General features: G+C 38.5%; 1 protein-coding gene across 1 annotated transcript in view; it reads left to right on the top strand.

The window, feature by feature from the left end:
• LOC112125929 (dystrophin-like) overlaps positions 1 to 26,654 on the top strand; it is a 1,989,526-nt gene that overhangs the window by 897,542 nt on the left and 1,065,330 nt on the right. The window contains exons 31-34 of the mRNA XM_026648920.1: positions 7,657 to 7,767; positions 12,029 to 12,202; positions 15,017 to 15,172; positions 21,469 to 21,639. Of these exons, the coding sequence (XP_026504705.1) occupies positions 7,657 to 7,767; positions 12,029 to 12,202; positions 15,017 to 15,172; positions 21,469 to 21,639 (612 nt within the window). The remainder of the gene's footprint in view (positions 1 to 7,656; positions 7,768 to 12,028; positions 12,203 to 15,016; positions 15,173 to 21,468; positions 21,640 to 26,654) is intronic.

Here is a 26,654-nt window from a genome sequence, read left to right as displayed (position 1 = left end):
CAAGCATGTGCTTGGGTGCCTGGTGCCTGGAGCCAGCCCTGTTCTCAGGCCACAAGCCATCACCTCTCTCAGGGTGGAATCATGCAATTCTTCCGCTCTCCTGGTATTAACAGGGATCACCTTAGCAGGTCCTACTTCGGTTCAGTAGCAGCAGTTCTCTTCAGGAGCTATGACCAGTGGTTAATATGGTGACCAGGCAGCCTTCTTAAAGAAAAGAATTATTAATTTACAACTAAGCATTTCAGAGAAAAATACCTTAACACAATACTCAGACTATATGCATGTTTACCTTCTTACGGCTGCCCATTTCCTGGAAGTTTGGGAAAGGGCTAACTGTTTCAGGCATTCCTGCAGTTTCTGTCTCTGTGTCCTTATCAGTCTGTTCTCAACAGGAACAGCTCACTGACAACTCTCCTCTCCACCCTGCCCCCCCTGCTCCTGCCTTTTAACTGTCCCTTTGATCTCTACATTTTCAGACTTGGCAAAACAGCTGTGTAGCTTGGAGTTGGAGCCTAGAATTAGCATCTTTACCACCTAATAGCTTGGCCTTTGTCTTGCAATGCCCCCCTTATTGGGAGGCAGCTTACTGAGAACATTGTGTTGCCTTCCTGCTTGTTTTTCCTATAGCCTCCTATTAAGCTAGACCAATTCATTCATACATGCGAGTCACAGAATCAGAATTTTTTTTCTCCTGCTGATGATAGCTCATCTCCATTGATTGGCCTCTTACAGTTGGTATGGCTACTTCCACCTTTTCATGTTCTCTGTGTGTATAAATATCTTCTTTCTGTGTGTTCCATTCTATGCATCCGATGAAGTGTGCTGTAGCCCACGAAAGCTTATGCTCAAATAAATTTGTTAGTCTCTAGTCCACAAGTACTCCTGTTCTTTTTGAGAATCATAGAAGATTAGGGTTGGAAGAGACCTCAGGAGGTCATCTAGTCCAACCCCCTGAACAAAGCAGGACAAACACCAACTAAATCGTCCCACCCAGGGCTTTGTCAAGCCGGGCCTTAAAAACCTCAAAGGATGGAGATTCCACCACCTCCCTATGTAACCCATTCCAGTGCTGCTTCACCCTCCTAGTGAAATAGTTTTTCCTAATATCCAACCTACACCTCCCGCACTTCAACTTGAAACCATTGCTTCTTGTTTTGTCATCTGCCACCACTGAGAACAGCCTAGCTCCATCCTCTTTGGAACCCTCCCTTTGGATAGTTGAAGGCTGCTATCAAATCCCCCCTCACCCTTCTCTTCTGCAAACTAAATAAGCCCAGTTCCCTCAGCCTCTCCTCATAAGTCATGTGCCCCAGCCCCCTAATCATTTTTGTTTCCCTCCGCTGGACTGTCTCCAGTTTGTCCATATCCTTTCTGTAGTGGGGGGGCCAAAATTGGATGCAATACTTCAGATGTGGCCTCACCAGTGCTGAATAGAGGGGAATAATCACTTCCCACGATCTCCTGCCAATGCTCCTGCTAATGCAGCTCAATATGTTGTTAGCCTTCTTGGCAACAAGGGCACACTGTTGACTCATATCCAGCTTCTTGTCCACTGCAGAACTGCCGCTTAGCCAGTCGGTCTCCAGCCTGTAGCAGTGCATGGGATTCTTCCGTCCTAAGTGCAGGACTCTGAACTTGTCCTTGTTGAACCTCATTAGATTTCTTTTGTCCCAATCCTTCAGTTTGTCTAGGTCACTCTGGCCCCTATCCCTAGCCTCCAGCATATCTACCTCTCCACCAAGCTTAGTGTCATCCACGAACTTGCTGAGGGTGCAATCCATCCCATCATCCAGATCATAAATGAAGATGTTGAACAAAACCGGCCCAAGGACCAACCCCTGGGGCACTCCGCTTGATACCGGCTGCCAACTAGACATCGAGCCATTGATCACTACCTGTTGAGCGCAATGATCTAGCCAACTTTCTATCCACCTTATACTCCATTCATCCAATCCATACTTTTTTAACTTGCTGGCAAGAATACTATGGGAGACTGTTTCAAAAGCTTTGTTAAAGTCAAGATGTCCACTGCTTTCCCCATATCCACAGAGCCAGTTATCTCATCATAAAATGTGATCAGGTTGGTCAGGCATGGCTTGCCCTTGGTGAATCCATGTTGATTGTTCTTGATCACCTTCCTCTCCTCCAAGTGCTTCAAAATGGATTCCTTGATGACTTGCTCCATGATTTTCCCTGGGACTGAAGAGCGGCTAAATGGTCGGTAGTTCCCCGGATTCTCCTTCTTCCCTTTTTTAAAGATGGGCACTATATTTGCCTTTTTCTAATTGTCCGGGACCTCCCCCTGATTGCCATGAGTTTTCAAAGATAATGGCCAATGGCTCTGAAATCCAACTCCCTCAGCCCCCTCAGATGCATTAGGTCCGGACGCATGGACTTGTGCATGTCCAGCTTTTCTAAGGAGTCCTTAACCTGTTCTTTCACCACTGAGGGCTGCTCACCTCCTCCCCGTACTGTGTTGCCCAGTGTAGCAGTCTGGGAGCTGACCTTGTCTGTGAAGACCAATGCAAAAAAAGCATAAAAGCTAGCTGCAACTCCAATTCTTCTTTGGCCTTCCTGATTACACCCCTGGATGCTCGAGCAATATTTTTATACTTCTCCCTAGTTATCATTCCAAGTTTCCATTTCTCGTAAGCTTCCTCTTTGTGTTGAAGCTCACTGAAGATTTCTCTGTTAAGACAAGATGATCACCTGCCATATTTGCTATTCTTTCTGCACATCGGGATGGTTTGTTCATTCACCCTCAATAATGCTTCTTTAAAATACAGCCAGCTCTCCTGGACTCCTTTCCCCCTCATGTTAGCTCCCAGGGGATCCTGCCCATCAGTTTCCTGATGGAGTCAGTCTGTTTTTCTGAAGTCCAGGGTCCGTATTCTGCTGCTCTCCTTTCTTTCTTCTGTCAGGATCCTGAACTCAACCATCTCATGGTCACTGCTGTCTAGGTTGCCAACCACTTCTACTTCCCCTACTGATTCTTCCCTGTTTGTGAGCAGCAGGTCAAGAGGAGCACGACCCGTATTTGGTTCCTCCAGTACTTGCACCAGGAAGTTGCACCCAACACTCTCTAAAAACTTCCTGTATTGTCTGTGCACTGCTGTATTGCTTTCCCAGCAGATGTCAGGGTGATTGAAGGCCCCCCCCCCTTGAGAACCAGGTCCTGTATTTTGGAAACTTCTGTTAGTTGTCTGAAAAAAGCCTCATCTACCTCAATCTCCTGGTCTGGTGCTCTATAGCAGATGCCCCCCTCAACCTCACCCTTGTTGCTCTCCCCTCTAAACTTAACCCAAAGACTCTCAGCAGTCTTTTCTCCAGTTTGGAGCTCGGCGCAATCATACTGCTCTCTTACATACAGTGCATCTCCTCCATCTTTTCTCCCCCACCTGTCCTTCCTGAACAGTTTATGCCCATCCATGACAGTGTTTCAATCATCTGAGTAACCCCACCAAGTCTGTTATTCCAATCATATCATAGTTCTTTGACTGTGCCAGGACTTCCAATTCCTCCTGCTTGTTTCCCGGGCTTCTTGCATTCGTGTACAGGCACCTAAGATAACTAGCTAATTGCCCTACTTTCTCAATATGAATCAGGAGGCCTCCCCTGTTGCACCCTCCTCCTTGTGTTTCCTCCCGATATCCCACTTCCCCCCCTTACCTCTGGGCTTAGCTCACCATCCCCCGGTGAACCTAGTTTAAAGCCCTCCTCACTACGTTAGCAAGCCTGCCTGCGAAGATGCTCTTCCCTCTCTTCATTAGGTGGATCCCATCTCTTCCTATCAATCTTTCTTCCTGGAACAACATCCCATGGTGGAAGAATCCAAAGCTCTGATACCACCTGCATAACCACACATTTACCTCTACAATTCGATGGTCCCTACCTGGGCCTTTTCCTTCAACAGATAGGATGGATGAGAACATGACTTGAACCTCAGACTCCTTTATCCTTCTTCCCAGAGCCACATGGTCTGCAGTGACCCACTCAATGTCATTCTTGACAATCATTGCTGCCCACGTGGAGAAGTAAAAAGAGGGTAGTGGTCCGAGGGCTTAATCAGTCTCGACAGCACACTTCTTGAGTCTCCCAGTCTGGATGGCAGATGGATGACTCCATCCCCCTTAGGAGGAAGTCCCCAACTACCACCACCCATCTCCTCCTCTTGGGAGTGGTGGTCGTGGAACTCCCATCCCTAAGACAGTGCATCCCATGCCTTCTGGTCGATGGGATCTCCTTCTGATCCCTTCCCTCAGATAACTCTTCCAAACCATTCTCCGACCTGTGCAGAGTCCAATAACCCAATATAGCTATACAGTGACTGTCTCCCCATCCGGGTCACATAAAACATTCATAACATTATTACAGATCAATATTCCTAAATTATTGCATAGCAGCTGCACATCCACCACACAGCTCTGAGGGTGCTGGCTCAACCAGAGGCCCCAAATTACAAGCTAGACTAAGCATATTTTATGATAGTTGGGATTTTCTAAAGTAAAAGTCCTAAAGGAAGAATGAGTGAAATGTTTTCTTTTTCTTTTTGTATGGACAAACGTCACTTGCATCAGGTAAGTCAATGTAACTCATACTTAGAGTTAGGCACTTTGGGGCCATAATGGGAGAGGGGATGGCAACAGGAAGTAAGATGTATTATTTTGTCCTCCAAATTGTAAGCCCACGAGTGTAGGACCATGTCTTTCTCTCTGTTTTGTACAAAGCTGAGCACATCATCTGTACTTGGCAAATATTTTACATTGCTTTTGGTCTCAAAAAAGTGCAGTGAAGCAAAATGGCCAGTTGCATGGGGTTTCATTAAATTCCATAAATAGATATTTTTATGGGCAGTAGAAACCTATCACTGCAGTCCCTTCCACCTACCCATCAAACAAACTAGCAGTAGTTATTCAAAGACTAGTTTAATGGTTTTCTCAGACAGAGACATCCATAGGTTGCTGCCTGGGGGAATCCTTAGGTTGCTGCTTGCTACTCCTGGCTTGCACTTTATATTCCCAGTCAGGGCAGCTCCTCACCCCTGCACAACTGGTGGTGGAGGAGTAGAGTGTATCTAGGCTGCTGGTGGGGACAGGGAGCCTGATAGACTGGCTTCTTCCAGCTCCATATGCTGAGCAGCACTGTTCCCCTCCTCTGATCCTGCTGTAGGGGTAGTTGCAGGGAATGGCATTTGGTGCAACAGGGGTTCTGGTTGAATAACCTTTCCCACATCTGTCTCAGCCAGCACTGCTTCTCTCCATACCTGCCCCATAAGTGGCAGAGGGTGCAAAGGCCTCATGAAGTTCTTGGTCCCTGTTGTCCCTCTCCTTTGCCTCCCTGTGCTATATCAGAACAAACCAGAGTCACAGTCCTTTGTAATTTTTTGCATGTCAATTTTTATGCATTAGTATACTTGAGCTCAGAATTTAATAATTGAAACTCATGGCAAGCAGATTTTCCATTTCCTTGGAAACTATGTGATTTTGATTTTTTTTCTGTTCCTTAATAGAACAAAAATGAAATCTCTTGTGAAATGAAATTTGGGGGGCGAGGAGGGAACTGATCAAAGTATTTTATAAAATGGAAAAGTTTTGTTCTGATTTTGACATTTTAAAATTTTATTATATAATGTCAAATATTTAAATATTGAAAGAAAAAGTCATTTTGAAATGGCAAATCAAACATTGCATTCTGAAAAGGTCAAAATGGAATATTTGACTCTCCATTCTGATTTTTTTTTAAAGGAATTTTTTTCTAAATCAACATGTTTCGGCTAAACATTTCACTTTAAACAAATCATCATTTCCTGACCGAATTTTCCATCGGAAAATTTCTAACTAGTTCTATAAATAATACTGTGTATCTGAGCCTCGAAAACATAAAGGGGTTATCATTGCTAATGGGGTTTTACAAATTTCTGTATGCCTGTTTCTTTAAAAATGTATTTTAATACATGTATAGTACAGCAGGACACACTGGTGCCCAACTACTCTAAGATTCTTAGCTCTCTTATTGTTTTATTATACACTGGACCAGGGTCGGCTCTATGTTTTTTGCCGCCCCAAGCGGCATGTCTGCGGGTGATCTGCCGGTCCCGCGCCTTTGGCGTGCCTGTCGCCGAATTGCCTCCGAAGCCTTGGGACCAGTAGACCTCCCGCAGGCGTGCCGCCGAAGGCTGCCTGACTGCCGACCTCACAGTGACCGGCAGGCTGCCCCCCGCGGCTTGCCGCCCCAGGCACGCTCTTGCTGCGCTAGTGCCTGGAGCCGCCCCTGCACTGGACACCTTTATAAAAAAGTCTTTATACCCATGTTGATCATCACACATGCAGCATACAGTATATATAGCTTTGTAAGCAACATACAAATGAAGATGTGATTTTTAAAAAAAATATTTTGCAATTTTCAAATTTGTTCACATTTAAACTAAATGAAAAAGCTTGTTCCTAATTTGTGTGGCAATATAAAGTTTAAGTTCTTATTTCTTTTCTTGAAATACAGTTTTTTTGTTTTAAGAGATAGTGTACCTTAGAAATGCATCTACTTATAGGTAGGCTGTAGTGGTTTTGTGAGATTTTTGTGTAATTAATACAGGGAATAGATCAAAGTTACAGTTAGATTTTTTTTTTCCATTTAGCAATAATGGTTTCAAATATTCTTCCTGATGAGAAAAAAGCTAATAGTTATTTCAGAGTTCCTATTCTCAGCAGTAATTGTTAAGCAATCTGCTACTAGCAGATATTCATTTTCTAACAATTTCCACATAAATTGTTTTGAAATGGTCTAAATTGGGTTATATCAATATGCATTATATGAATTGTTTTGCATGTTATAGCATTGGTCAGCTTTGCTTAAATCAGTTGGTGTCTTTTTATCAGACTGATTTATGATGAGATGACAAGGGCTGAAATTTGCATTGTAGTAATTTGATCACCTGCTGGTTCTTGCTGAAAATGACAGACAGAAATATTAACTAAAAAATGGCTCAGATGAATGCATGAATGTCCTTTGTCATCAGCCTACTGTTGTACATTTGCCTTTTCTTAGCAGACAGTGAATGCAAGTTTTGGTCAGTGAGTCCTAAACTACAAGTTAAATAACATTTATAGATATCAGAATACATACCAGTGTAAGATGATGTCATTTACTGTACATATCAGGTAGTTTGATCAAAATATTTATAATTTATATCAAAAATCTCCTAAAAAGCTATTAACACAACAGGTCAAACAAGAAATAAAAATATCCAAGTAAACTCCTTTACCTGTTTATGTATGTTTCTTTTCCATAATTACTTTAGATTTTTTTTCAAAGGCAAACAATGGTAATCCATCTGCTTCTCTTGAGAAGGAAATCTATATTCAGTATCTGGAATGTAATTGTAATGTCCTTAGCAACAGATTGTCGTCATTGTCACAAACTCAGAATTTGGCTTTACATTTAAGCAGGAGGAGAAGGTATTATTGAGTTTGCACACAAGAAAATAAAATAAAATGAATTATAAGGAAGTAAACAAATAATTCTTCTTTAAATTATTTCTTCCAGAGTTTTAATATCGCTTAATGTCTCTTTAATACATGTCAGGAATTAGATACTCCGACTGTAGCAGGATAAAGTATGTTTCAAATACATCTGATTACTAAGTTTGTTTTCCAACAGAAAATACAATCTGATTTGACAAGCCATGAGATCAGTTTGGAAGAAATGAAAAAACGAAGCCAGGGTAAGGATGTTGCCAAAAGAGTTTTCTCCCAAATTGATGTTGCACAGGTATGTAACCTCCATTTCATCCTATTCTTCCTATACACAACACTGTGTTATATGTTGAAATATTCTTGATAATTTATATTTATGTATATGTGGTGTTTCAGTTGTTCCTTGAAACTTTGAGCTATTATGTAGCAGTAGTCAGCATAACAAATCACAGAATCAGATGATAAATTTCCTGCTATATTTTATTAGTGCTGTTTTTTTATTTCTGCCTGCCACAATGTATGGCAAAAATGGTCAACAATTGTAGCATACCAAATGCTGCACATATCAAAATAGTCATCAATTCAGTAGACCCATTATGGAGTAATAATAGCATAAAAAGTAACACCAGAAAAGATGTGTTGGGTATATCATAATTTGAGATATATTAAGATATTTGTATTAAAAATAGGCCAGTTGGCAAGTGTATGGGACTCCATTTTAGGGACAAAAGCATGATTTGAATAAGTCTCCTGTGTACTGTAAATATTTCTGGAAAACTATTTGCAGGATATGTAGCCTCATGTATTAAGGAAAACTATTTGCAGGATATGTAGCCCATATTTTAAGCACTTGCCAGATGTAAGGGGTATGAGTGGAGTACCAAAGTCCAGCCTGAGCAATTGATTGCTGATTAAAAGTGATAACTAACATGTTATTCCAACTCACTTAATAAACAAAGGGAGGCACGTTAGATATGAGGGCTGGCTTAATTACATTTAGGAGCAAGAAAATTCCATTTTCTGTTTTGTGCCCTCCCAAATGGTCTTTGAAATATTCCTGGCCCAATAATCCTCTTTAGTATTCATGCCAAAAGTTGAATAGACCGAGCTTCCATGGTGCTGTGAAATAAATACATTGATACTCATGTTAAAATACATCATTGATCATCTCATCTTTCATGGTAGGGTAAGCAAAACACCATGATTTAACAGCAAAGAGCAAGAGTTTGATCTTGCAGTTAAGGCACAGGACAGTGAGTGAGGTTATCTGTTTTTTCCCCAGCTCTGCCAAAGTCTTCTTTAATATTCGTGCCTCGATTTCCCAGTCTCCAAAATGGGAATGATAATACTTTCCTAGCTCACAGACCTGCTGAGAGGATGAATTGATTAATGTTTGTGTGTAATGTTTGGTGCTGAGGGACATAGAAAAGTCTAGTAATAGAATGTTAAAAGTTATTTATTTTGAAAAACATGTTTGATGCTATTTAATATCTTCTCTTCCTTATGGGATCTATTCATTCCTTGATGAATATATGTAACTACCTACATATCTCCTGTTAACGCTTTCCCTGCTGGTCTCCATGGCAACTCTCATAGTGCCAGCATTCCATCAATGAAATGTTGGTTTCAAAAGGATCCGTACATAGATCTTTGTACTTTCAACAACACAGCTGGTGAACATTTCTGGGCTTACTGGGCAAGTTAGGCAAAAGCTAACCTTTACGGAGATGTGTGTGTATTGGGAGAAGAATATCCTCCCTAAAACAGGACTTATTCACAGGAGGAGATGAACAGCTGGAGAGATGATCTGGTTACTGAGATTTTTAGGCCTTAATGTTTTTGGAGTTATTTGATACATATGCCATTAATTTCTTTTCCTACATGTGATAGAGTTGATTCCTTAACACCCTATTGTCCTGATAAGAGTTCCTCAAAAGGCCTCTAAATGATCATGCACATTACTATGAGTTTTGTCAATCTGAATTGACTCATTTAGATAACATGCAGTTACATAAATCTGAACCAAAATTGGTTAATTTACATAATTTTAAAGGTTTTTTTTGTGTATACATGAAATGAATCACAATCACAGTTTTACTGAAAACTAAACACATTATACTTAAACTAACAAGTTGCTGATTTTTTACTTTGTTACTCCAGTTTTAAGACAGTGCAACTCTATTGATATCAATTGAGTTATACTGACTTAAAACTGGAGTACCACAGTGATGAATCAGACAGCAAAACATCTGTCTTTACTTATTTTTTTTGCAAAGAGCAGACATTTATAGATAAATACTGTACACATTTATTTTTTGCTCTAAGGAAAATTCCTTATATGCATTACCTACTCAATATGGTGATGATATTCATTGAAATATCTAAACAAAATAAATGGTAACTGCAAAAAAGATATAATTGTGCATAAAGTGGTGGAACAGCTACTCCCTTGCCAAACTTCTCTTTTTTGTATTAATGTATCTTGAGAGCTATGTTCTGAGCCTGAGAGAAGGAAGGGAGAAAGGAGGTTTAGCTAAAACAATAATCTTATTCTGTCGTAGTAGCTAATGAACCATTTACTCCTAGTAGGTTAGAAACATTTTGAGGAATTGAAAACCAGTCCCATGTCCTTTATCATAAAGTGCTATTGCTGGGAATTCAGAAGTAGATGATTTGCTCAAAGCAGTTATACAGCAGAGAAAAGGAAACATTTCTATGTGGTTTGTTTTTTTTATGTTACTTATCATAGAATCGTAGGACTAGAAGGGACCTCGAGAGATCATCTGGTCCAGTCCCCTGCACTCACGGCAGGGCTAAGTATTATATAGACCATCCCTGAAAGGTGTTTGTCAAACCTCCTCTTAAAAATCCCCAGTGATGGAGATTCCACAACCTCCCTAGGCAATTTATTCCAGTGGTTAACTATCCTGACAAGAAGTTTTTCCGAATGTCCAATCTAAACTACGCCTGCTGCAATTTAAGCCCATTGCTTCTTGTTTTATCCTCAGAGATTAAGGAGAACAATTTTTCTCCCTCCTCCTTATAATAACCTTATGATCTTCTGTTACGTAACTCATCTTGCTCTAGAAGAAGGAAAATGCTCAGTTGACTCCCTTTCCTCACAGATGAATGAATAACACAAATTATTAATAATACTTCAGTGTTATTAAAATATAATAACCAGAGAATCTAAAAGTATAAACATTACACCGAATTATTGACAAAATGGATTGTGTCCTCTTCCTTGCCTGAAACTCCACAGTTGCACTCTGTATAAAACACTTTACTATTAAGGTTACTTATATATAAATGACAGCCAGTTACATTTTAGGGTATTTAGCTACCCAAGAGTTAGACCCTCTTAGACAAAAATCAGCATAATACATGGCTAAATAGCCCATCTCCACCTCCACCCCCAAAAAAGGGCAAAATGTGATGGAGTACATGAGTACTTCATTGGCTGAGAACAACAATAAAGAGGAAACTTAAATTGGTGCAATGGAGACTTGACTAGCTTTTATGCAATTCATATATATTGGTGCAGACCACCTCTTGGTCATTGGTTCTAAGAAAGCCCAGGTCACTAATGACTGAACATCATTACCATTAGTGCAGTTAACTGGTAGACTCAGTTCATTTCCCAGTGGACAGGATTCTGGCAGGGTGATTTTTGGGAGAAGCTTGCTCTGTCCCTAGCTGTGCTGTTACTTGTTCTATGTATACACAGAGATGTTGGCCCCCAGCATGATTCCAGCACCTTACTACTTTTATTTATTAAAAATAAACAAACATAAACTTGTTGTGGAGATTTGTAATTAGGCACAATAATAATTCACAAAGACAAATAGCATGTAAAAACGGGGAAAATAGAAACATCATATATGCCACAGGAATAACCACTTGAAATTTTCCTCTGCTTACCGAGGGGTTTTGTTTGTTTCTTAAATCTACTTTAATTAAATATGCAGGAAGTCAATCTAGATGATCATAAGGGTCCCTTCTAACCTTAAAGTCTCTGATTATATGAGAACTAAATTCCAGAGCCTGTGCCAAGCCTATGTACAGTACACAAGCTTCATGCAGGGCTTCCCCTACAGCGACAAGAGGAAGGATTATCTCCCAATCCCTATAAAGCTTATATCATGGAAGTGAGCTACATTTCTGGTGCCTTATGTATGGTGTGATCCCCTTTGCAGGGAAAATGGATACTGGAGCCACTCCCAATCCCCCTGCATGCTAGGGAACATTGAGCTTTCACCATCTGCTCTGCACTGGGAGTATAGATCCTTACACAGGCACCTTCTACCCATTCCCTTCTTTCCCATGCAGCAGAATATCACCAGTTCTGTTGCATCTAGTTGCCCTTTGCAAGTGAGAAGGGAAGGATTTTCTTCCTTGTACAGAAACAAAGACTGGTGTCAGCTGAGATCTAGTTGAAGAATCAAATGTTTTGAGGGGCAAGAAATCATGAGAAAACATACTGATTGGTAACCCATTCTGAGAATGTCTACATTTTTCCCTCCCATTTTTACCACTGACCCATATTGACTTTTCAGAAAAAACTACAAGACGTCTCCATGAAGTTCCGCTTGTTCCAGAAGCCAGCCAATTTTGAGCAGCGTCTACAGGAATGTAAAAGAATTTTAGATGAAGTAAAATTGCAGGTGCCCAAGTTGGAGATGAAGAGCGTAGAGCAGGAGGTAGTGCAGTCACAGTTGGATCATTGCATGGTATGTATGTACAGTCCAGAGATTTTTTTTTCCAAAGAATTTCCTGTCTATTCACATGTCAAGTAATTCTGGTTGGGAGTGATTGATTGATTTATATATATATGATTTTCAAAAATGCCTAAGAGATTTAGGAGCACCGATCCCATTGAAATTCATGGGAATTTGTGACCCTGTGTATCTTAAGAATGTTTGAAATACCCACGCCATATGTTTATTTCCTACTTCTCTCTTTCTTGAAAATCAAGGACTCATCCATTTTAAGTTGTCTCGGATATTACACATGTGCCTGAGTCACTCTGCCAGTTTTTGCAGTTTTAAAATCACATTTTCCCTATATTTTTAAATGTGTTTCGAACTCTACAAAAAAGCAGGGGAAACTGATTATATGGTTGAAATGTTGAAACTGGCTACTAGAGCTGGTTGAAAATCAAACTTTCCATTCTGTGGGAAATTTTTGTATTTTGAATTTGTTTTCATACTAAACTGGGAGAATCATCACTTGATGATTATCTGTTCTGTTCATTCTCTTTGAAGCGCCTGACATTAGCCACTGTCGGAAAACAGGATACTGGGCTAGATGGACCTTTGGTATGATCCAGTATGGCTATTCTTATGTTCTTAAAAAGTTGAAATATCTTTTTTAAAAATCAAAATGGAAAGTTCTGAAAAAAAATTGGTTTGGAAATGAAAAAAACAGATTGTTTCAAATCTGTTAAACATTAATCCATGTCCCCCTCAGCTGTTGCAATGCCTCATGGGTGTTGCAGTTCATGTGCCTCATGCCACCAGTCTCCTCTATAGGGTGGCCTCTCTGGCCAGGCTACATCTCCTGTGATGCACCAGAGTCATGGGATTCCGTTGATGAACCATGATGTTTCAACAAAGGGGAGAGCCACAGTGCATCATGGGAGATTTAGTCCCATAAGTCATCTAAACTAGAACTCTTATGAGACACCACAGCAGCTCAGGTAGGCACACTACCATAAGAATGAAATGGAAATTATAAATTCTGGGTTTACAATGTCTCTATTCAGCAACTAACTTTTTAGCAGAAGAGTACTTACAGTTGTGATACACTAGGAAACCTCATATTGTTTTGTCCTAATGTCTTTGCTTATATTTTTTACCACATCACCACCTATGCTGGTGGATCAGCATGAGCTGCACAACAGCCATCTTCTTTGCTGTGCCCTATATACAAAGTTGGCTGCATTTCAGTGATGAAGTTTGTATTTATCTTGCAAGGCACATGAAGATCCATTGGAAAGAATGGGGATATATACATATATGTGTACAATTATATTAAAATTATATTAATAATATTAATATGTTTTTGAGAAGCAAGTTGTTAATGAACTTCAGATTAAACTATAGAGAGGATGTGCTGAGTTTCCCTTATCAGGTCTGCAATAGAAAAAGCATCATATCTTTACCTGAACTGTCTACACTTATTGGACATGGATTTTGTTTCACTACAATATCACAAGAGGTACTGGTAATAAAAAAAAAATCCCAAAAATATTTAACACAAGCTCAATCAGCAAGAAAAGAAGAAATACAGTCTAGACTCTTTTAAAAGAAATTCTGTCAAGGTATATGAAACATTATTTCAGCACATCACAACAAATTGCGAGAGCATATAATGAAGCTAAAAGAACCTCAACAATAAACTTCTTTAAGGAACTTGCCATTTCAATTTTTCACTTTTTTGTATTTATTGATATTCTGTAGTTCAGGGGAGTTTCTCTTTCCCAGTTCAGTGTAAGAAGATTTTAGTGCATAACAGAATTCAATTTTAATGAAATGAAGGAAACAAAGTTAAACTTACATATTTAAACAGAAAAAAGTTAAGCACGTTGGTTGAATAAGGTTTGTCCCAAATAATTTCTGTGGGTGCCAAGTATAAGATTAGTTATTTTGGATACCAGGTTATTTGACAACCCTGTTATATGAAGATATTGTTGTTGTATCCAGGGAATCAGGGTTTGGGCAGACAAGTAGTGCTATCTCTTTTTTAACTGTCATTCTTTCAAAAGGTGAGGGGGAAAGCATGGTCTATGCACACTGATTGCATGTCATTACTTAAATAAATGTTTGTTTTGTCCACACTTGCTGCTTAGTCATTTGAAACAATTAGAAAAGATAGATGGAGAGAGATAATATATTTTTGCTTTAAAAGGCAGTAAATCTCTTTGCTTTTTAGGCCATTAAAAGCAATATTAAACATAGCTAAATGGAAGAGGAAATCTGCGCTAAGGATTTAGTGTATGGGGAACTGTCAGATTTCCACTCATATTAGGCTTTTAGATTGTGGGTGGTAGAGGACGTGAGTAGGTACAGGGCAGCTGCTATTATTTTAAGTGCTGTATTGTCCAAACCAGCCCAGAGCAGACCTTTTGTCTTATGATGTTACAAATTCTGGTGGCCACTGGCTTCTTGACTATCTCAGCACTCCCACTATGGCTGCCACTGGTGCGGCAGTAAAACCAGCAATGGCAGAACATTCTAAATGAATAAGTCTAATGTAGACAAGGACATATAATTTGAGTTTTGATTTATAAATAAAGCTCTAACAGTCTTGTAAACACTTGTGCATTATCTGTGTGTGATTTATACCTAACTAGAATACTGTGGATTCTCAATTCCCTTCAGTTTCCATAGGAGTTGAGGGTCGTCAGGTGAGGCTCTTATGCACCAAACAATGCCAAGATTGGTGATAGTTCTGCATAATCACTCCAGTCCCAAGTTTGCATTGCTTTTATTCATTTATTTTATTAATTGTGGTGTTTCTCTCTCCTGCGTTGATTTGATTAGAAATTGTATAAAAGCTTGAGTGAGGTGAAGTCTGAAGTGGAAACAGTGATAAAAACTGGACGTCAGATTGTTCAGAAACAACAGACAGAGAACCCCAAAGAACTGGATGAAAGACTTACAGCTTTGAAGCTGCAGTATAATGAATTGGGCGCTCTGGTATGTACTCTGATTTACAATGCAAAACCAGGCTCTGTTTCTGGCTTTTAAAGCTAAGTACATTCTTTGTATTGTGTGATAACTTTTATTGTTTGTTTGTTCCTTTTAAGTCTCTGAAATCAATCCTGCCTCTGTTTATAAAAGTGTAATCCTTGTTAGGAAGCCAAAACCAATCAATTAGATAAATATTCAGTTTGGTCCAAGAAAATATGCAAAATCCAGAGACATGTAATATTGATTTCTTTATCAGGTTTTAAGGTTATTCTTTCCTAAAATTAAACTTACTTTTTGTCTTCCAAAGACTTTTTTTTAGATAGATAGGCTATTTACCAGTCACCAATTTAAAAGCACTCTAGGTAGGGCTACATCTCTAGATCAGATCCCTGGTTCTTCAGTTCTTTCATTCTGTGGATTACATTACAAGAAAGAGAGATCTCCCAGTTCTTATTTGCATAGGTCTCAAAATGTCTCATTCTGCAGTCCACAATGAAAAGGTCAGTTGACCAAGATGCTTGTTGCTACTGCAGCATCCCTATGGGGAAATTTTAATACCACTGTAGCTGGCTTCTTGCATGTGACTATACACACATTTGATGGGTTTTGTGTGGTAACTCTTCCCCGTACATGCCTCAGGTGGCTGTGCACTGTCTCCAGTTGGAACCCTTGCCTGCCTGTTTACATTCTTATGTGCACTGTGGTAGGTACTGATTTTTTTATATGCAAACCACACCAAGTTTGGAACAGATTATTTAACTTTAGGAAAACATCCTACCAGCCCTTTGTTATCTTAATAACCTGTTAATCACTCTGTTTATAAACAACATTCTGACTCCTTGCCTCAGAGGCGCAAACTGGGAGCAGCCTGTCCCCTGTCTCCTCTGTTGCCTGCCTGAGGCTTGGGGGTCAATGCCCTCCTTTGCCCCTCACCCCCATCTCCACCTATGCTGTTTTTGAAGCACAACCCCATCCAGAGGCTCCATGGAGGAGTTGCAGTATTCCTCTCTAGAAGAGAGTTCATGCAAATGTTGCATTTAACAGCTACACATGATTAATCTATTCTCTTCCTCCTCCTGCCCCTACTGGGACCACACAGCTCACAGGACTTAATTAAAACCATAGCACTGGAGTAAATTTGGTGCATTAAGTGGCTGAATGCACCCTGTAGAATGAAGGTTATGATTAAAATGTTTGCTTATTGCAGACATAAATATAATTTTAATAAACAGAGTAGCAGAAAATGCATGATTTTTTGTCAGATTAAAATTTATTAAGCTAAATTAACAGCTAGTTAATAGCTAATAAAGAGAGTCCCTATTAGCTGCAAGAGTCAGCCTGTGATTTAGCACATGGTGGTGATCAAACCCGACCGTCCTCAATACAATAACCTTTAAGAATTACATTATTTTTGGAAGAACTAATATTCATTTGGGGACCTGTATCAACGCAATTATCTATATTTAGTTTGGAAATTGCTAGAGAGGTAAAATAAACAAAGATATTAACAAATATCAATCTTCTGAGTGCTGGAACAACTGAAAGCCTTCTTCAGAAAGATTGGATGACATTGATATTTGAGATTAAATATTTTACTCAGCACATTTAATACAATAAGGCATGTTTGATCAACTTTAAAAAGTGTGGCTTGGGGGTTAAGATGTGCTTTGTAATACATGCACACTGGGTTTATCTCTGATAACTTCTTTAAATAAAATAGTACCATGCCATTTATTCCAAGACTACATTTAGCATTAAAAAAAAAAATTGCATGAAATGACTGCACCTGTATCTTTGGACTAGTTAAAAGATGAAATGTGCAGTTAGAGAGCAATTAGTGGCCTAAAGTGCTCTGTTTATTTTCGTTAATGTAGAATTAATAGTTCATGTTTATTTTTACCTGGCATGACAGTTCACAATTTTAGTGAAACAAAGCTACCCAGGCTATGACATACGGTATTTTGATATGCATGTAACCTTTTCAGTTCCCCCAACTGCACATTCTAATGAAATCTAAATATTTTACCAAATATTTTGTTTTGAAGAGAAAAATAATTCATGTAAAATAAAAATCAGGATTGAAATATTTGGGTCCAGTGTACCATCTTTACTCAGACAAACTCCAGTTGAGAATTTTGCCTAAATTTGGACTTCGTGAATTGGACCCAAATCTATTGTCTCATGCTTATGCTTATATGTATACTTATATATGCCCTGATTCAGGGACGATTCCCTATACAAGACATTACTTAAGCACATTCTTAAAGTTAAGTGTATGCTTAAGTACTGTCTTAAAGTATGCTTAGACTTAGACTTAAATGCTTAGACTTAAACACATGCTCAAGTGCTTTTCAGAATTGGGGCCATATACTGTATAGGCCTCAGATAGTTGGGACAAATATAATTAACACATTTTTAGAAATGTCTAGCTATTACCAAATATGGCTTTTTTTAAAAATATGCATAGTAATATCATGTTAAGGTCCAATAATTTTGTGACCTTTGGGAACTAGAAACAAGTGCCTGTGTTCCAGTTGAAAGCTAGGAAACTATCTTGTAATGGAAGAAAACTCCTATTTCTGGTCCTAATGGGTCTTGTGATATCAGACCTCAAACCTACCACTGGTTCAGGACTGTATATTGTCTGTCCAGAGTCTAAAGGCAGTATAGTTTGGGCTTGGCGTGAGAATTCTGTGCAAATGGGGGGCGGGGGGGGAGAAGTAATTTCCTGGCACACGTATTTTTTTAAATGGCATCTGTTTTAAGCCCCTCAATGGTTTTAAAATTTAGAAATGGCCCTCACAGTGATGGGTTAGTTAGGAGAGTGCAGAAGGTTAAATGTGTCACTTGTGTATCACCATCACATGTGGGGTGTGTGTGTGTGCATATGTGTGTACGCACACATATGTTTATACGAAACATATCTGTCTCACACACTTATAATGCTTTGGGATGGCTACCTTACTTGTGAATGGCTGTGCAGGGCTAGAACCCATTTGGCAGTCAACGAGGGGTGGAGTTATGTCCCTGCCTGGGTATTGTGTCAGCATAAAAGGGAGCTGGACCATGTGAAAGGGAATGGGAGGGGCAGTCCACTGAGTGTGTTGCCTTGTCCTCCCTGAGACACTGCACATTCTCAGGCAAGGCCTACAGCAGGTTCACAGTCCTTCCTCAGCAATCTACCACCATCCAGGAATGTGGCTTAAAGCCATAAGAGAGTCCTTAAGTGAGTTCCTTTGTGTTTTATATCAAAATATTTTCAGTTCTATGAAGAGTTGTTTTTGTTTTTTTACTAAATCATTGCGGTTTCTCTACCAGTACAGTTCTGTAACAGAATATCAAAAGTAAAAATGATCACTTCAATAAAAAGAAAATAATAGCTCAGAAACTATGCTAATTAGCAGTTTTTAGTATAAATGGCACACATTCTATTTGGGGTTATTGTATAAAACAAAAGGCCTTAAGATGGCAGTGTTTCCCATTTTTCTTTTAAAAATAGATTTAAAAATTAATATTAACAAAGTAGGGGAAAATCAATATAACATTAGCTTCTGGGCACATACAGTAGATCTCTGAATCATGGAATTTTATTTCTATTATATAAAGAACATACAGAAGCAAAAGACAACAAAACTGTAAAGTTAATTGTGTTTATACATGTGTATCTTCAAAAATAAATACAGCATACATTCATGGTTCTGTAAGTTCTCTACAATATTTAAAAATGTAATTTACATAAATAAACAACTTCTTAAGTTGCCTGAATTTTCATGCCTGAGAATTAGATGTTTTTTTACAGTATTTCCTAAAAGTAAGCAGATTTGGAGTATTTTGGACGAGTGGCTAAGGGGGCAAGTGCAAACTTACGCTTATGTGTGAATAATTACAAAAAACATCACTAAAAGAATGTCACGGTTGCAAAGTCAAGCACTCAGTAGTTAGAATATAACAGAATTAAGATCCCCCCCTGCAACAATGCAGCCATCGAAGTCTGAGCCTATCTTCATATGGGAAGTCTGTGGTAGAGTCTGAAATAGAACCCACCTTTTCTGGACCTCAGTTCAGTGCCTTAAATGCAAGAGAATTTCCTTTTGCTTCTTACAGTTCTCCACCTCATTCTCTGTCCATCCCATGCACTGAATGAGGCAGGTGTCTTTAGAACAGGCAATATGTGTTCATGCAATTAAAGACTATATCATAATGTATATACACAAATGGGGCTGAATTAAGGTTGCAACCTCTCAGTTCAAGGGAAGGACATGCTACCGCATTTGCCTACCTCCTAAGGTAGGAGCATGTTAAATATTAAGGATTGTGAAGTGCACAGAATTATTCACACCAGTCAGTGGAAGAGGTGAGAGTAGAATTCATGGTCTCCTCCTGGCTGTGGGCACATACACCTTCCCATAGCCCAACAGGGTTGCTGCATCTCTGCAGCATCAACCTGTCCAGGGCAGGAAGTTTAATTGGAGCTGAGAGCATACTTAATGTATCTGGAGCTTAGTGGAGATGGAGTGTTCTGAGATTTTTGTAGTAAGCCTCTAAAAAGCTCTAGCTAGCATGTGCAAATGGCCATTTTCACAGGTTTATAACTTGGCCATATCTGGGTGAATTTTAATGGGGACAGGAAAAGACCCATTACTGACCCCAGAATGACCCCCTTCCTAAATTTCAAGTTTCAGCTTCAAACTCTATGTACACTAAATCTTTTCAAATAATGTAAATTTATAAATTTACATTGGCAAAACAACCTATTTTCCCAAAACTTCATTCTTGGAACTAGAATGAACATTTTTCTGAAAGGTACACACTCATAATCAGTGCAAAGCAGAGAGCAAACATGAAAAATTTCAGCCAGAACATTTAAAATTGGGGAAAAAATTATAAGGAACTGAAAACAGGGTATTAGAATGGAAAGTGTTAAGCAATGTTAATGAAAGGTGTTGCTAGCAAGCTCCACCTATAATATGTATAATGCTGTTTTGTTTCACTAATGGATCATCAATAAAAAGGCTGTGCAATTTAAAAACAATTAAAAATAAAACTCAGGAGGATACGCTTTCATTTAAATAGTGACTGGTTAGCAGAGAGATACGTATTTTCCTTAAACATTAATGACCTATAACTGAGTTCTAAAATATCCTTCTTTGATCACTTCTCTTTCAAGTTGGGGAAAACAGACTCTTTTAATTCTCATTTTTTTGAATTCATGAGAGTTAAAGATTGTTCTTAAAATTAATGGTGATAGAAAAGCATGACAAACTAATTTAAGTATGTGTAAGGAGCATAAATTAAATTACCTCTTTATTTTTCAAACTGTTTTCTCCATTGATGAGGTTGTTCATATTTAGGGATGTTATTAATCCAGTCATTCAGTATTTATTTTCAGTAGCCAGCTTTGTCCCAGAATGAATCCTTATGTGGGTGAGATCGGATCAGGCTAGTGTAAAGGGGCAATAGGTGAAGGAGAGGAAGGGGTTCTTTATATCGGCATGGAAGATGGGCTAATAGAAGGGTACACAAGATGGCAGCCCTCCACACGTTGGAGTAGTGGGAAGGAGTTGATGGGTTTCTTTGCAATACGGATGGAAGTGGGAGGAAGCCAGCTCTGGTGGACGTGAGGCATTAGGCATTATGATACAATTTTTAATTACATTATCATATAGTGCTTTTGTGTAAGACTCCTGCCTCAGTTAGTACATAGACTGGATGGTGCTTAGTGAGCAGCTTTTCAATGTTTTATTTTCCTTCTTCAGTGTGTGGCCCCATGTCTTATTTACTGTACACACTTCACACAGTGATTAGAGTACAATATTAATTGCCTCAGATGCAATGTTGCTGCATAAAGAAAGTTGTTGGGCTCAGTATTACTGTGCTTAACTATCCATGGGAAAATTCATCATAGTTTCCAAAAGGGGGGGTTGGCTCCTCTTCTGAGTCATAAGGAAAGATTTCTAATTCAGCTGTTGCCATTTAACATGACACACATGTCTTCAAATGGGAGGGGAGTAGCTTTTAGTTATTCTCCATTCTGGAGGTGAACTAGTTCAGACTTAATTTAATTTTGAAATTTTATACAAATTATGTGATTTTATCAGTACAGAAGCATCTTAGACAAATTGACATGATAAGCAATACATTAATCGTAACTATAAATATTGAGAGGAATAAGAAAGTTATATCGTATATTGTAAATATACAAACTACAAGGCAGACATACATACAAAAATAAATACAAGCCAGCAGGAAAGTACAAACTAGTTTGACTAAAGAGTTAAAATTCACATATTTTTCCTATGCAGGTGACAGAAAAAAAACAAGAGTTAGAGAAATGTTTGAAGTTGTCCCGGAAGCTACGAAAGGAAATGAATGCTATGACAGAGTGGCTGGCAGTGACAGATGCAGAATTGACAAAGAGATCGGCGGTGGAGGGAATGCCTACTAATTTGGATGCTGAAGTTGCCTGGGGCAAGGTAATAATATAGAGTAATGTACATTTACATATGCTTCACTTATCATTTAGCTTTCTTGAATATGCATAAAACAGTGACAGAAATCTGGAAACTTGATTAGTTGAAAATTGTGAACAACATTGTTACATCATTATGATAACATTGTGACTTTAAAAGGTTTTAAGCATCATATTATTGCACATATCAGTAATACGTTAAACCTGTCGGATAGCAGTCATATTTTAGTGAGGTATGTTGTTCTCACAGAACAAGAATTTGAGTTTAGGGTGATTAAAATCAATCTATACATGTAGATAATGCTATTATTTGGCATAAATTGTTTGGCCTTAAATTTCCAGTTAAAAACTTGGGGACTGTGGGGGAAGCTATTTACTAACATTAATGAGATTTGAAACCCACAGCTATTCCAAAGCCCAATACTACTAGAAAAACATATATCATGTATTTATAGTTTCTCGAGCATGGAGTCCCATTGACATTCCATTAACTGTGAAACTCATAGGAAGTATCTATGTGTTTGAGTCATTATTTGTAGTTTCAGTCTCCTGACATAAGACAATGCCATTATTTTTAAAGTTAAGCTCTCAAAGATTTTAAGGTGCTCACTCAGTTAATACAACATTTTTGTTCACTATAATTTGATATGGTCAAAGAAATTGCAGACTGCATTTTCACTAGGCCAGCAGACACTTCAAACATCACGCATCATGTATGCCTGCTAAAATGTATCTGAGGGTGAAATAAATAACCTAAAATAGTAAAGCCTTTCTAAGATAAATCTTGTTTGAAAATAGCTCCCCAATCTTACTGATCAAGGCCAAGCTGAATTACTTGAATTTCTAATGCAGTCTTTCCATTTTTTTGCAGATAACAGGACTGATAAAATATCAGCAGAATAAATATTGTTTTATATATGTTCAGCCATCCCACACCACAACAGTGGTTTTTTTGTTTGTTTGTTTTTTGCTGTGGATGTTCTAGTTTTCCCTTCTTATTTGTGACTCTCAAACTTTTTCTTCTTAAAGTAATTTTATCCCTGACTCTAGGGCTATCCATGAAATAAAATAAACAAATAAAATAAAAGGATCTACACTACAAAGGACACTAAAAAGCATGCTCAAAAACAAGAAAACCATTGAAGTTGGGGGTGGTATAAAATACACAAAATCCTTTTGGCAAAATTGAAATAAAATACTTGTATGCACAACCAACCAACCTGTGTATACTTTACACTGCTTGCTTTTTTACTTTTACACAATAACTATAATTACATTGTAGTTACACCACTGTCAAAATGTAATTTGAGAGTAATAATCCATATTATTAATCTACTGGTTCTAGGATATTGTACTAGGTACACATGTAAGAAAAAATATGTGTAATTACAGTGAAATGTATTGAATATGAAACTAGATTTCGTACAGGGACCCACACAGGGTAAAATAACACCATCTACTTACAGCTGCTATAGGCTAAAGAACATGCTGCTTTTATTGTTGGAACAGCAAACTCAAAAATGGTGACAAAACCCCCACCCACAAACAGGAAGTAAGGTCAAAGAGTGAAACAGATATCCAGCTCATAATATTCTGAGTCACTCAATTAGCGCCTTAATAGCCACTTTGATGTAGTAAAGAATTATTTTTTTTATATAGCTGAACTTCTGATTATATGTATGTTTGGTAATCACAAGTATCAAAAAGTATAACCACGATGTTGCTACCAAATAAAATATCCAAATAAGAACATGCACAAAACCAATCATCATCATTACAGACATGCATATAAAATCTGACATAGATGAATCTTTTAAGGGTTTGGTTTAAATATGCATTCAAAATTTTGGCAAAGAAACTGCAAAACTCCATTTAGCTTCCCCTTTTCTGTAACTTTCACTTCATGCAGGTATCTCACCCCTTGAGCCTATCTTTACCTTTTCAGCTGCGAAGTGTGCTTATTTTTTTGTGCAAGCCATACAAAATAACTGAGTTTTAATTATGTGAAACTCAGTGATCAGTATACTCAAACTATACATATCTTCTGATTATGCCCATATCCAAAGCTTAAGCTAGTTATTCAACAACATGCAAGAAACAAGGAGAACTCTGAAGCTATATTGTTATATATAAATTGTAGATGTTTACAGGCCAACATTTTTCTAATTCTCCCCCGCCCCGATTAGTTTTGTTCAGTAGACCTGTGCCTAAAAAAAAGTGAAAGATCTTACTGAACTTCACCTTGTACTGTAGATATATATGGACACCATTGTATATACTCCTTGAGAAGAGTGCAGTAGATACGGGGTTTGGAACAAGATTTGGTTTTGATTTACCTTTTTTTTTTTTTTTTTAAATAACTACTTAACCATATGATGTGACCTGAGCCTTTTTTTCCTTAGTTTGAAAGGTTAATCTTCTAGTGGCATACGCTTTGCTGCCACACTAATCAAGTGAATAGGAAAAGGATTTGCCTCTATTTGTAAATGCTTTGAAAGGTGCATAAGCTTTTCTTGTCATCATCCTAGAATAATAATATACTTTTTAAATGTATCATCTAGAATCACAGCAAGAGACATTTGAAAATGTGATTGTAATTATTTATTATTATTATTTATTTTACTTTTAAGTTTACCCCTGGTTTGTGAAACCCCTATTACTACTCAGTATTTTTCATGTTCACCTACTTCTTTTTCCTGTGGTGAAGTCTACATATTATATCAGACTGCATGAAGTTTTGGTTAATCCTGTGATCTCATCCTCCATAGCAAATGACAAATGTCAGATTTTCAAGGGAAGAAGTATGTAATCATGCAGAACTAGCCTGCCAATCACCTGGTGCATTTTCCAGTGAAGAAAACAAAAACACTGTTTGCTAATGCTGAACTACACAGTACCTTTCTGCTGAAATGGAGATGTAGCTGCATTACCATCTGCATATTTCCCTGCGTGCTCAGGGAAGCTAGTTTATTTTTTATTTTACCAAATAATTCTGATGCATACACCCTTGAAACAGGTTAAATGGAAAGGTTTGTCTTTAATTCATTTTAATTTAACTACTGGATATGAACCTTAATGCTCTAAAAGTTGCATAATTAGGGTTTGCGGTCTACTGATTAGTGCAGTTACACAGTAGGAAGTTCTTGTTATGTCTTACTGTTGCTACAAACAGGTAGACCATTAAATTTTTTTCTCCCTAAGACAATCAAGAAAGGAAAGAAAAGTTCATTAAAATTTCATATACGAGAAATGTGCTGAATGGTTGAACTAACTTGAACTGTAATTAAAGTTGAACCAAGCCTGTGTTACTGTTTCTGCTAACCTGCAGAAATATTATATAGTACTGCATATTCTCATGAGGAAGTGATGCTTTAGTGGTTACACTAAAAAGCTGGTATCTAGAAAATCTTGGCTTCAAATCCAGCCTGAACCAATCACTTATTGTGTGACCTCCGACAAGTCACTTCACCTCTTTTTTGCTTCAATCAGCTCAGCTAAAAAACACTGGGTGAAAACAGCAGGCCTTTATTGAAGTGTATATATGCAGACCAGGCTGGGTTTATAATCCCATTACCAGGAATGTTCTGCTTGGAGAATGTTTAGCATGTATAAAGCAATATTTACATAAATATACGGGCATATTCTCCACCCCATACACCATTTTTATACTTTTATCAACTCCTTTGATTTCAGTGAAGTCACACCTCTGTAAAGGTGCTGTAGAGAGGAGAATTTGGCTCATTGAATGTATGATTCAATAAGCAGTAATTTTATGATGTGTGACAAATCCAGACCAGTGGGGTCCAGGAGTCTGGTAGAGAGCAAATATACTGGTCACTGGATGAGTAGTTTTCTGTTCCCTGAGTGACCAGAGAAGGGGCTGCACTAGAGTAATCAGGAACCTGCTAGAACCAGTTAAGGCAGGCAGGCTAATTAGGACACCTGGAGGCAATTAAGAAGAAGCTGCTAGAATCAATTAAGGCAGGCTAAAGGAGCTCACTTCAGTTTGTGGTGCGAGTGTGAGGAACTGGGAGCAAGAGGCGCAAGGAGCTGAGAGTGAGAGGGTTTGCTGCTGGAGGACTGAGGAACATAAGCGTTATCAGACACCAGGAGGAAGGTTCTGTGGTGAGAATAAGGAAGGTGTTTGGAGGAGGCCATGGGGAAGTAGCCCAGGGAGTTGTAGCTGTCATGCAACTGTTACAGGAGGCACTATAGACAGCTGCAGTCCACAGGACCCTGGGCTGGAACCCGGAGTAGAGGGCGGGCCCGGGTTCCCCCCAAACCTCCCAATTGACCTGGACTGTGGGTTCTTCCAGAGGGGAAGGTCTCTGGGCTGTTCCCCAACCCACATGGTGAATCTCTGAGGCAAGAAAATCCACCAATAAGCGCAGGACCCACCAAGATAGAGGAGGAACTTTGTCACAGATGTAATAAGTGTTAATTCTTCAGACATATTTTCCAATAAAGGATTATTAATGTTTCATAGCACTGTGAAGAGATTATAAATCCTGCAAGGACTGCTGTAATTGAGCATTTTAAAATTATTTTTAAAGATATAGGGAAATTCTCAGGCAATACTTGGTTGAACTGGTGTTGAATCTGTGCAGACAAAACCAATGACTGTTTCAAATCTGCTTTAAAAGAAGGTTGAAAAAAGATTTAAAACATAAACAACTTCTAATCTTTGGGAAGCCTGGATATTAATGTTCCGCTTTAATACATCTGTATCTATTGTGACAAAATCAGACCACACAGTTCTGAAAAGGTGACTGAAGACATAGAATCAGTAAATCAGTCATAGAATGTTAGTCTTTTTTCCTATGAACTGAAAAGAGATTACCTTGGATTAATTATAGACACCTGAGTCCAATTAAAGGGCAACCTATAACCTTTAAAAACCTCTTCCAAATGGGAGAGAGGAGAGAGAAAAGGTGAGACGCAAGCTGGAGAAGGTTTGTGTGCAGCAAAGGGAAAAGGCATCTCCTAGGTAAAAAGCTGTTTCTCTTTAGAAGGGAAACC

Source organism: Terrapene carolina, unplaced genomic scaffold, assembly GCF_002925995.2.
Source record: "Terrapene carolina triunguis isolate 2854851 unplaced genomic scaffold, T_m_triunguis-2.0 Scaffold22, whole genome shotgun sequence".
Lineage (NCBI taxonomy): Eukaryota > Metazoa > Chordata > Testudines > Emydidae > Terrapene > Terrapene triunguis.
The sequence above is the reverse complement of the archived record's forward strand: the minus strand, read 5'-3'. Positions and strand labels throughout refer to the sequence as shown.